The sequence below is a fragment of the Ailuropoda melanoleuca genome, chromosome 7 (assembly GCF_002007445.2).
Source record: "Ailuropoda melanoleuca isolate Jingjing chromosome 7, ASM200744v2, whole genome shotgun sequence".
NCBI lineage: Eukaryota > Metazoa > Chordata > Mammalia > Carnivora > Ursidae > Ailuropoda > Ailuropoda melanoleuca.
Genome location: NC_048224.1, coordinates 126,630,031 through 126,643,175, shown reverse-complemented (window position 1 = coordinate 126,643,175; position 13,145 = coordinate 126,630,031). Strand labels below are relative to the sequence as shown.

The window sequence follows — 13,145 nt, the reverse complement described above, 5'->3', positions numbered from 1 at the left end:
CATTTAGGAAGATTATTCTTCATCCCTCCCAAAACAATTGTGGATTTAGAAGTTAAATTTAAAAAGAAACACGCACACCTATAAATGTGTGTGTGCATTAACTCACATGACTGACTGTTGGAAGACGTCATCTAGAGGACATGACCACTGGCTGACCAGGCACAAGCTGGACCCAGACAATCAGAGGCTTCTCTCCACTGCTCCTCTGTCCTTGGAAGGCACTTTCTGCCTACATCCCCATGCTAGGAGCTGTCTTGAGGACACAGCCTTGAGATAGGAAAGTGTTGAGACCACCTGGACTGAACTCAGTTAAGGTCTCTATATAAACTTTTACGATTCTGGCAGGCAGGTGTAGAGAGCTCCTCATCCTGGGGCCGCCCAAGATAAGCCTCAGAGGTAAGTTCCCTTGCTTCTCTCCCACCTACCTGTCCAGAGTGGCTGCCTTTTCCTTCAGTCTTTCTTTACCCTCCATGCACAGGGGTATTTCAGATTTCACCTAGGAAGCTCCCGAGGTCTCAAACCAACGCGTAAATAGAAATAGAAATGTTTTTATCACTGTTTTACAGATAAAAACAAAACAAAACAAAAAACAAAGAACAACCGAGTCCTGAAGAATTTATGCAATTCATGCCAGGTCACATAATAACAAGTAATAAAGTCAGGATTTAAACCCCTAGCTGGGTTTCAGAACATATGTTCTTTGCCTTTTTATTTTACTAGGGCTAGAAAATGCTACTGAGGCAGAATCTGCCAATGCAAAGGCCTTCTTGTACCTGGAAAAATACATTCACATAAAATTTTAAAGTACAAATTAATACCCTACAAGAGTCTACTCATTTAGTTATTAGCGGTTGTCTGACTACATAGGCTTTCCACATTTCAAATGACTCCCCTCTGTTTCCCACCTCACGGCACTCACTAGTAGGTTACCTCCATGTATCATTAGTAATTCATGACTTATTTTTGAAGGTGCAGGGACAGCACTACTACAGACCTAATACAATGAATATCTTATTAGGAAGAAATTAACAAATGAATTGTCGCCAATCAATAGGTGTTCAAGAGAAAATTACAATGATAGTAAAGCCTAAATAATTTATACACCGTATTGATTTTTTCATTACATTAATTATTCTTTATAGCACACATAGGGAACTTGGAGAATAAAACTTTCAAAGCAAAGAAATGTATCTGCGGTGGTGCTGTAGGCTTAAGTCTGAATTTAAAAGACAAAGAATGGGCCATGAGAGCTGACAAATATTTTTAGATTAAATACACATCAGATAATAAATTTGACAGCTGCAATGTACCTGAGTTCCTTCACGTTGCCCGGCGTTTTTGTACACAATACTTTTGATATTTATTTATCGAGAGAAGTGTTGATAGAACTGTTTCTTAGTAGAAACATTAGAAATAGAACTACCCATTAATCCACCTCTTTCATCGAGTGTTCAGAAGGCAGAATGACAAACTCGATGAAGCTATGAAGGAAAGAAAAACTTCTCTAACACCTCTCTTGGAATCTTTAAGTTAACTGGACTTAAATTCAGTTGAAAATGGAGTGCAGGGGCGCCGGGGTAGAGCAGTCGTTAAGCGTCTGCCTTCGGCTCAGGGCGTGATCCCGGCATTCCGGGATCGAGTCCCACATCGGGCTCCTCCGCTGGGAGCCTGCTTCTTCCTCTCCCACTCCCCCTGCTGTGTTCCCTCTCTCGCTGGCTGTCTCTCTGTCACATAAATAAATAAAATCTTAAAAAAAAAAAATGGAGTGCAGACTCCTTAGAGCTAATAATTTTCACAGCTGGCAGAATATAATTCCCAAGGCAATTTTATCATGGCAAGAAAACTTCACACAAACGCGAGGGCCTGAAGATGATCCTCCCATTTACAGGTCACAGGATGGGGTCCCAGAGAACAAAAAGAGTGTTGTGTTGTGGAACTGTGAAACAGAGGACAGAGGTGGGATAGTTCGTCATGGATGATGTTGCTCCCAGCAACGCAAAATTCCCTCCAAGGGATGGAAACATGAACTTGGGAAGGGTTGCTTGGGTGGCTCAGTCGGTTAGCATCTGACTTTGGCTCGGGTCATGATCTCCAGGTCCTGGGATCGAGCTCTGCATTGAGCCCTGCAATGGGTTCCAAGCTCAGCAGGGAGTCTGCTTCTCCCTCTCCCTCTGCCCTTCCCCCTACTCATGCACTCGCGCTTTTTCTCTCTCTCTCAAATAAACAAAATCTTTTTTAAACATAAAGAAAAAAAAAGAAATAAACTTAACACATATGCACCAAGCTCAACAGATGTACTAGGAACAGATACTGCGCTGAATATTGTTTTTGTCACCTACAAATGCATAATACATTGAATAGTGTTTTACTCATGACATTTTGACTTGAAATTAAAGCAGTGACTTGATAGTTGTTAGTCAAATTTTCTCAGATATCAACTATTTTTCAATATCTAATGTTAGGAGATTCCACGTGCCTAATGTTTTGCAGAGTGTTGCACATATGTATAGTATCAAGTGCCTCATTCCTCCCCCAAGATAAATGTGGAAATAGTGTTTCAAAAGTCTTAAAATTAAAACCAAAAACATTAAAATAGTTTCAAATCTGATACAATTTTTTTTCTTTCCTCACCTTTTATTTTCAGAGACTAAAAGCCTCAATAACATTACTTTTAACATTCCTAATGTTCTTGGAAGAAAATCTAAACAGGAAGCAGCTCATCTCGCAAGCATGCTTTTGCAAACTACAGCCAGTTTTGCAAACTATTTTGTCCTGTCTTAACTAATATTGCTGTAAGACTTCAAAGTTATAAAATACCACATGCAGATATAATATAAAATGTGTGTTGTCCACTATGCATCATCATACAGATATAACTGCCCAAATGTGTTACCATTACCAGCTGATTCTGGGGTACAACAGTGACAAACCACCCAAATTCAGCATCATTTCTACTATTCGGTGAAAAGTCCCTTGTTTATGGTGATCACTCCTCTGCTCAATGTCCTTTGCTGAATTCACCATTCTTTAGCTGGAGACTAATGGTCCATACAGGAAACATGTGGTTCAGGTACTAAAAGAATGGATACGTGTACTTGGTCTTGTTTGTAGAACTGAACGGGACATTCATATGATGGATTAGAAGAAATTTCAAGCTATTTAAAGGCACTGTGCACGTTATTCTCCATTTTCATCCCACCCAGCCACCCCAAACCCAAATCCACTCTCTGCCTTGGGAAAGCACATGCATTGTATCACATGACTCTCTAGTCATTGGGCTTCCGTGTGGATTCAGCCAGCGGAAGACAATGGAAGGGGACCGGAGGACGAATGGGAGGAGAAAGTGGTCAAGCGATTTCCTCCCCACCCGTTCTCTCTGCCTTAGCTCCATACTTCTGGCGGGGGCTGCTTTCTGCGAGCAGCTCCTGTGGGGAGGCCCTTCCTACCTCTGTACTAGCCCCTTCGCCATTCCAGAGCATGCCTCTGTTTGCTGCCAGGACGAAACAAATACAGCTCCCTATGTCACAGAAGAAGAACACAGAAGTAAATAAAAGAACACCAGCAGCATTTAAGCACACTGGCCCTCCCAGGCAGACAGCCGCCTAGATAGCGGATGACCACCCATAAATGGGCTGAGACAAACCACTGCCTAGGAGATAAACTGTTGACCTCCACTTTCAATATTCTTCCGGAATTCAGTTTTTAGGATTTCATCCTTCACCTTGACTGCTTTTGTCCTTCTTCTCTCCCCCCGCTGAAGCAACCTGCTAATTTACACTCTACACGACCAGTGTCTCGTCTCTCTTCTGGGATCTGTACCTTGTTTTTCGCCGTACTCCACGGATCTTTCCTTCAGACTTCCCCAAGCAGGTCGAGTTACCACCTATCTGTGTTTAGTCACATGTACCAGTCTCTCTAGATCTCTGCTTTCACTTTTTAAGCAAACCTATAAAATTCTACAAGTTCATAATTAGAGTCCACAAAATATGGAAGCTATCATCCAGGTTTACAGTCATACATCCATAACCTTGATTCCTTCGGAATATATACTCTGTAAAATCAAACAAATAAATCTGGAGGACAGCAAGGAGGTTAGCATTTCTACCCTCTTACGTTTATAAAGAAACCAGAATGCAGGGGTAACTGTGAACACACGGTGGTAAATGCAAGGTTCTGATAGCAAATGGCACAGTACTTACCAATAAGAGCATGGTAAGATATTAATAATTGCGACGAACTGCAAATATTTATGTGCCCACAGGCAACTAATTCAATTTCACTGCAGGATTGCTCCATTTATGAATTTAATTGTGTGTGTTTTAAACATTTCTGCTGTTTCATTAATTTCCCATAAAAAAAATAAAATGATATGCTGAAGAAAGAAGGCAAGTTTCCATTCAACAGCATTAAGTGCCCCTTGAGTGTCCACGGTGGCTTACAAATGAACGTTCACTTTTACCATTTATGGCCTCTCTTTTGCCTCACTCGGGATGAGAAGTTCCAGCTTCAAAAAGGATGGTACAGGTTGCCTCTCATCATTTTATTTTTATGCACAACAGCATGGATGTGCAAGACAAGCCCCGTGAGAACAAAATAATAGCTAACTCTTACACGTGTCAGGCTCTGTACACTCTTAGCACTCCCCAGCGGTAGTACCACTATTCCTCCCATTTTCCAGAGAAGGAAATCAGAGGACAGAAGAGGTAACTGACTTCTTCAGGGTTCCATGGGAGTAAGAGACTGCGTCAAGCAGGTGGGTGGGGGATGGGCTAGAGGGGGGATGGGCAGGAAGGAGGGCACTAGTTGGGATGAGCACTGGGTGTTGTATGTAAGTGATGAGTCACTGAATTCTACTCCTGAAAGTAATACTACACTATATGTTAACGAACTTGAATTTAAATTTTAAAAAAAGAGAAAGACTTATATATTCTAAGTTTTAAAAAAATCCAGTTTATTTGATACCACAGCCCATGCTGGTAAACATCACCCAAATGGCACTCACAAACTGGACATCAGCACAATTTCCAGTGATTTTCAGTGGCTGATAAATTTGTCATTGATTTCTGCCAATTTCCCTTGAGGATTTTTTTTCCTAATTGAGGGTCTCCTTCCAATGCTCTTCAATATCACACTCTCCAACCACAACCACCTCAACCGTCTGACTTCAACCAGGAGTCATCCAGACCACATTTTTAGACTTTCCTCAGCCTCCCAACCTACATCAAGGAGTCCATGCTCTCTGGTTAGGCTGATTTTTTTTCCCTAAAGTGAGAATGAATGAGATTAACCTTGTACCCAAAGGAATTCCTGACTTCTAGCATACTGTCTCACAGGAGAAACCTTCTAGAATGGTCCAATAAGTCCTGGCCTCTGTCCTGACTTTTACTCCTCCTCTAGAGAATCAGGGCAGTTAACACCTTGCTAACTATGGATGGCAATTACTAACAATCAGGATTGTCACCTAAGAGAGTCATGACATGGAACATTGGATCATTCCATAAAGAACCACAATCTGATCAAGTTATGCTGATATTTTTACAAGGCAATCTAGAACATATGATAGATTTTTAGCTGACATGTATTGAGCATTTTTTATAGGTCAGTTTCTGTGCTTGGGGACTTTATATGGGTTTTACAGAGCAACTGTATGTGGTAGAGGAGATACAAACAAATAACACTGTCTAACTTAACTGTCCAGTATACTTCCCAACACACAGTTAAATGTTTAGCTATAATTAAAATACAGTTATATTAACCAATTAAAATCAACATTTATATATGATATCCATAATTTAACAAACTCAAAAACAAGATAACTGATGACTAGAAAATATTAATTTGGGTTCCCCATTTAATTGTTTTCATACTAAACTTATTTCTTGGCCCAATAATTTATGTCATGAGTCCTAAAATCACATTAAGATTTGGCAGTCTCAATTAAATCTGTTTAATTCATTATCAAGCATAAGTAACTTTCAAATGCCATAAGCTTCTGATTGTCCTTAGTAAAAATGAGACGGCAATAATTAGTTTTGGGGAATAATAATGTAAGAGTCTAAGATTAAGCCAATCCACATTGTTAGTGGCTAAATTTACCTAGTTTCCAATTATTACATAAGCATTTGTATTTCTCTAAAACATCAACCCTTGCCAACATCCCAAGGTAACCAGCAAGAAAAAGGCAGAAAAATAAATCATCCATCACCATTTACTGGTTCCAGTTTTATCTTCACAACTCAAAAAAAAAAAAAAAAAGAACTGGGTTTAATTCAACCTCCTTCTGATTTATAGCAAATATTGGTGGTTTGGACCAGAAGCAATACTTTCAGAGACTCTGTAATGAACGTAAAAGTGGATATGGCATATAGACAGAACAATCTCTTATCTCCTTCGTTTCACACAGCACACAAACCTGATGGTGAAAATTAACCTTCTTCGCAGTTCAACATTTCTAATTAGAAGAGACATCAAAAAGATTATGTTTTAGAAAGCAGTATGGGCCATAATATTCTAGATAGTCTGAAACAGACCTCTGCAGCCTTCTCATATATTTTAGCCTGATGTCTACAGGAAAAAGCAATACCCAGATGATGTTTCAAAGTGGTGACAGCTTTTGGTGCTCTATTTTCTCATCTTACCATTTTATACTGATTATGAAAGAAGCTACGCTCTAGTACAGAGGACCTATCCATTGCTTTTAGCCCTGAATGAATACAACAGTCTATACCATCAGTCTATACCATTCTACCATTGGTAGAAATATCTACAAATGTTTGAGAAATGAGGAGTTCATTTGTAATATTTTTGGGGGGGTTTTCTCCATTTTGTTTTCTCTGCATGGGGCAGGAAAGGGGTAAAGAAAGATACCTTGAATTCAGCTTAGATTAGAAGCCAGAACCTTAAAATAGAAGACCATACAAGCTCAGCCCTTCCTTGGGGAACTGCTTTCACAACATCAGTGGTTGATCAGCCACATTTAAAGTTTTCACTGCTAGGGAGTAGGCTGATGAACAAAAGAGTTCATTCTCATTTGAGACAGCAGATTTTTTTTTTAAAGATTTTACTTATTTATTTGATAGAGACAGAGAGAGAGAAAGCACGAGCAGGGGGAGGGATGGAGGGACAAGCAGACTCTCTGCTGACCAAGGAGCCAACGTGGGGCTCGATCCCAGAGCTCTCAGATAGTGACCTAAGCCTAAGGCAGAGGCTTAACTGACTGAGCCACTCAGGTACCCAAGACAGCTACAAATTCTAAGAAGTTCTTTCTTACTCTGAGTTGAAACCTTATCCTACCACTGGTATCCCACATATCCTAGTTCTACCCTTTGGAGAAATACAGAGCAAGCTTTCTCCATTTTCTGCACCTTCCTCCTTTGACTATTGGAGGGCAATTTTTATGTCTCTCCTTAATTTTTCCACCTCCATATTAAATACTTCTGTTTCCTTTAAATTATTCCTCATCTGACATGGTTTCCAGCTGCTGTCTGTAACCTGGGCTGTAGTTTGACTTAAAAATGTTCCTACATGCAAGAATGCAAAGGAGAGATCTGAAAGTTTATTTATTTTTTTATTCACTTAAACCTGTAATGGACACAACTGGAAAGACTATCCAGAACCCAATGGTCTATGTGGGAGCTTTATCTATGTGAGGTCCCCTTCTTATCATCACACACACACACACACACACACACACACACACACACACACACCAGTCCCACGGGTGGTACTATGATACCAGGTGGGTCTGAAAACCTCATCACCCTGGCCACATGGACTGGCAGGAAGGACAGTCACAAGTTCCAAGCTTGACTAATCGGAGTCCTTCCCCAAGATTTTAAATTGGAACATGGAGAAAGCTTGCTATCTGCTTGGCCTGTGGAACTACTAGATATGATAGCCATTTACCGACTTCACGGAGTAAGCCAATTTGATGAGGTCAATACCCAAAGGAGTGTGGGGAGAAAGACCCCAGACCTCCAGTTCCAGTCACTCTTGGAACCTACTCTACCCCTACGTTTCCTGTGGTCTGGTTATTAAGCCAATAACTCCCCCCGTGGCTGAATTGAGTTTGAGTTAGGTTCGTATCATTTGCAACACAGAAGGTCCTGTCTACTACAATATTCGTAAGATTTCAACTAGTCCAACAGGACCAACAGAAAGCAGGTCATAAGAGGGAAAAATCACTATCCGACCCCACAAAAGGTGTGAATAGCCTCTCCTTCCAGCAAGGTGGCGCCTGGGTGGCTCAGTTGGTTGAGTGGCCAACTCGTGGTTTCGGCTCAGGTCATGATCTCATGGGTCATGGGATCGAGCCCCGTATGGGGTTCTGCATTCAGCATGGAGTCTACTGGAGAGTCTCTCCCTCTGCCCCTCCCCCACACACATGCCCTCGCTCTCTTTCTCTAAAATAAATAAATCTTTAAAAAAAAAAAAAGAATCTCTTTCTACCATTATTTAAGAATGAGAGTGATACTCACCTACCAAAGAAGATCAAGGTCTTTCTTTGCTAATTGCCTAAGTTGACACTATTCAAAACTATATTGCCAGAACTATCACAGTACCTGGCACATCATCAGTGCTTAAAAACACTATCCACTATACTTCTCATAGTAAATAGAAGAAAACAACACCAAAACATCAAATATAACTTATTAAAATGAAGATTCAAGTTCCCTGAAGAAACCTTAGATATACCATTTCACCTCCTTAGAATTAAGTTGGCCGTTTGCCGCACATATTATAGGACTGGATTACCTCTTCAGTCTTTTTTAGCCATAAAATGTTATGATTCTATCCATACTCAACAATGGTAAAGAACAGTCTTCTAAAGACCTGAACATGCAGATAAAAGAAGGAAATGCAGTAATAAAGAAGGTAGCACAAAAATAATAAGAAAGAATAACCTACCAAAAAGATAGTTGCAGAAGGAAGCAAAAGAAAAATAATGAGAAGAAATCATCAGTGATAGGATTGAAGAGGTCATTCATATGTGCCACCTTCTGATTTCCTTCTTATTTTACTCTAACTAATCTCTGTGGTCAAAAAAGCCCTCTGTGCTGGATCCAAACTGCCAGTCCCAGAGCCTTGTCCCTTCCTGGGTCCATATAGTCCATATGATGGCTCCTTCATCCAAACCATGCATCTCCTTTCAGAGTTGGCTTCCCACTTCTGCCTTTGGTCCTCAATATTCCCACTTGCTCACACCATTCCAGAGAGTTTGGTTTTTGTTTGCTTGTTTGTTTTGTCACCAACAGAATATATACCCAATTAATATTGTGTCCCTGTTTCCCAGCATGTCCCCTGCATTGATTGATGCCCAAATGTCCACAATTTTCCATTTATTTCTTAAGGTTGGAACTTAGGATTCTGTCTCAATACAAGTAATCATAAAACAGCATCTCTACAAAATAAGGTGATCCATTTACAATGAGCTGCTCTAAGGAAATGACCTCAGATCCTTTCAACGAAGAAAACCTTGACTTGGGAAAACAGTGTTATTACAATTAACAACTCATGTTAACTGTTACTATATACCTGCAGAGTAAGTGTATGTAGACAATGCACTAAGCATTTTGCACACATTTCTTCCTTCAGTTCTCACAACACCTCTGTAAGAGAAGTACTAATTACTACCTATGCTTCAAAGATGAAGGATCTAAGGCTCAGAAGGAGTAACACAGTTCTGGTTACATCGCTAGTAAGGGCCACTCTTGGTTACACACAAGAGCCACACCCATCTGAATCCAGAATCCTTGCTCTTGCTCACTTATAAAGGCCCTAATCCTTGTGAGAAATGGGGAGGGGGACCTCAAGGGGGGCCAAAAGCAAAAAGACTAGGGAACTAAAATCAACAGGATCTACTTCTCAATTTTGCTTGGAGTCAGCCCTATTTGAAGAACCTTGTTCCCATTATGTAGCAATAGATTATCTGCCATTTTGCATTGTGGAAATGTACCCTCCATTATCCAGGCTAATCTAGTTGACTGTAGCATGCTGTACACAGGCATTCCAATGACAGACCACTAATTCAATCTTCTCTCTGAGGAAGATGCTACTGGACATCCCTTCAACTTTTTCCCTATAACTTTTGATTCAGGGCGCCTCACGTAAGCCACAACCATTCCTTCCTACAACATCTAGAGCAAAAGAAGTAACTTAGAATATCAAGAAGGGGAGAAAAGGTGAAGAAGAAAAGGAAAAGGAATTATAAAGAGTGGTAACCAGCCCCCCCAAAAAAAGCCTACCATGAAAATTTAAAAATAAAAAAAATAATAAAAAGCAACCTGGTGCAGGCTGATTATCTGATAACCTGTGATTCAGAGAGAAATAAATGTTCATGGTCCATCTCTAAATAGAGAGAAGCATTTGACATAGAAACCATATGTTCAAATAGGCAAGGTGGAATTTTCCTACATCACAGAGTAGAGAGATACTGAGTATTTCCTATAGGAGCGAGACCTTACTGCTTAATCCATGTAGGGTCTATAGCAGAAGCAGCATTGCATCACTAAGCAAAAATTCAATTATTTTCAGGTTCCATAATCTCTTGTTCCTCCAAAACTCTTCATCTATCCCCTGAGACTTTTATATATATATATTGGTAGAATAGAATGCCAATCCCTACTGTAGAGTCATTCAATGTTTCTCTGTGATAATCAAAGGCTCTAGTTTTACTGAAATAGAAACTGGGAATCAAAGTACCAAACTCGTTGGGGTCAGTCAGTAATTAATACAGAGAGGCTGAAATACAAAAGGTACAATTTGGGGTAAAATGCAGCAAAGATTGTCTCTCATTGAAATAACAGTCCTGTCTGTTAGGAAGTTTGAAAGTAATAATTAATTGAAAAACTGTTTTAAGCTAAAACTGAGGGGCAGGATCTAAAATACTACACGGTTGTTAATTTCTAAAAGTAAAAGGTCCTTAAAATATGCTAAGGAAGGAGCCTAATGCCTTCATTCCAAGTCCAACCAGTTTCCTACTCTAACCAATTTCCATTAAACAGGGAAAGGAGCAGGGAGGAGAGAAAGTATTTGAAAAACTGCCAGAGTAAAAAATCCCATAATGAAATTTTGCTCATTCTTGGAGAAATGAAGTAGAATTAGATGCTTCAGTGGTGGTGAATTTCAGATCTGGGTAGCTTCCAGTAAATGAAGTTTTTCCATAATGTCAAATGCAAAAGCTATCTGATATCAACATATTGAGCTTGAGTTTTTAAATTCCTATTTCCTTACACCAAATTGTTTGAAACCTTTGAGATAAAAACTTCAATAAACTAGAGTTCCAAGCTTTTAATATTTTAGTCCCTTGAGCAAGCATGTCAGATTAATCTTCAAATTGCAGTGGGCAGGAAGAACATTCAACCAAATTCTAAAGCCCATGCCTCTCTCCAGGGATGTTAATAATGTAAGCAGTTTCATTGGCTATTAAGATTTCGAACTTTCCTAATTCTCAGCAGAATTACTATTTAAAAGAAGGGGCTGTGGGGGAGAAAAAACTACCTATCCTGAAAGGAAGGGACTTTACTTATTTTATCTTTGTGTCCACGTAGCACATTGCCAGGCACACAGTAGGCATTTAACAAGTACCTCTGGAATGTGTGGATGGATTGGTCTGGGGGAGAGTGGAAATCTTGCTGAAAACAGCATGAGTCCAAATCCTGGAACTGCTCAGCAACAAAGACCATCTCCAGAATTAGGGTTATCGAGGTACAGCAGGAATTTGAAAGTGGGTCTTCGACACATCAGGAGGATTGCTTCCCCGAGCTGGCGAGGAGCCACCCAAGAGCAACTTATAGAAGGATTAGACTCTGGCTTCAGCGTGCCTGGAAAACGCCTGCCCTGCCTCTCTATGCCCAGTTCCTCCTGCCTTTTTACCGGGTTTGGGTTTCCACGCACACAATTTAGGTACAAGATCCGACCTCGCTATTCTAACCCAGGCCTCCCCTCCACTCCACAATGGGCGGGAGGCCACGCGGTCCTAGGCACAAGGAAGAACACACACGACTGCTCCGGACACCTTTCACCTTTGAAGGTGAAAGGGGGTAGCGGGAAGCGGCGGGGAGAAGGAAGGGGAGGGAGGAGGGGAGGACTGAGTTCAAGACAGGACGGTATCCAGAGGTTTCCTATCCCGCTCCCAAAGCCCCGGCCCCAACCACTGGAAGACGCTAGGGAACCTCCCGCACGCTCAGGCTGCGCAGGGCCGCTCAGGGTCGGGACCGAGGGCAGAGGGGCGGGGAAGTGGCAGGAAGCGAGAGGGGGCCGGAGAGAGTACCTGGTGTGGCTGTGATTGCGGGGACAGTCCTTCTTCTCCATGATGGCCGGCACGCAGTTGGTGAGCTCCGTCCAGTCGGCGTGCAGCCCGCAGCTCCAGCCTGTGGAGAAGCGGGAGAAAAGCCACGTCTCCTTCTTGCCCGGCCGGTGGCAGGTGCACTTCTTCTGACCCGCTTTGCAGCTACACGGCTGCTCCAGCCGGATGTTCTTCACCAGGTGCCGGCCGAACGTGGTGCCCCCGGTCTTCTGGATGTGCAGGAACACGATCACGTCGCGCCCTTTGATATTGAAATCCACGAAGCGGGTCAGGTCCTTCAGGGTGAAGTTAAAGCGCGGCACGAACCGGGGCAGGGAGCCATTCTCGGGGGCCTCGGGGTCCGGCTCCTCTTCCTCCTCCTCTTCTTCCTCCTCCGGCTCCCCGAGCTCCTCGTCCTCGTCCTCTGGCGCCACGGCCCCCTGAGGCCCCTCAGGCGGCCCTCGGGGTGGCGGGGGCAACTGGGGCCGCCGCTCCCACTCCTCGGGCGGCGCCTGTGCCCGTCGGGCGGGACTCGGGGCGGCGGGCTGGCCGGCCTCTCCCGCGCGGGGCTGCTCCCCGAAGTTGGCGCAGGAGCTGGTGCAGGAGGGGGACACGTACTGGTACATGATGACCACGAAGAGGAGAGTGAGCACCGGCGTCAGCAGCCACTTGTTGAACCTTTCATCCATGGTCCCGCTCTCAGGCCGGCAGGCGAAGCGGCGGCGGCAGCGGCGCGGACTGGCGCCCGCTCGGAAGTTTCGGGGACTCCGGGGCGCGGCTCCGAGCCCGCCGCTCCTCCATGCCCCTGACGCCGAGGCGTGCGGCTGGCTGGCGGCCCCGCGGCACTCCGGCACCCCTG

General features: G+C 42.8%; 1 protein-coding gene across 1 annotated transcript in view; it reads right to left on the bottom strand.

Annotated features, from left to right (window-relative positions):
- Nucleotides 1–13,133, bottom strand: part of HS6ST3 (heparan sulfate 6-O-sulfotransferase 3) — a 666,511-nt gene extending 653,378 nt beyond the window's left edge. The window contains exon 1 of the mRNA XM_034665391.1: nt 12,272–13,133. Coding sequence (XP_034521282.1) covers nt 12,272–12,975 — 704 coding nt within the window. The 5' untranslated portion in view covers nt 12,976–13,133. The remainder of the gene's footprint in view (nt 1–12,271) is intronic.
- Nucleotides 13,134–13,145: the final 12 nt, after the last annotated feature.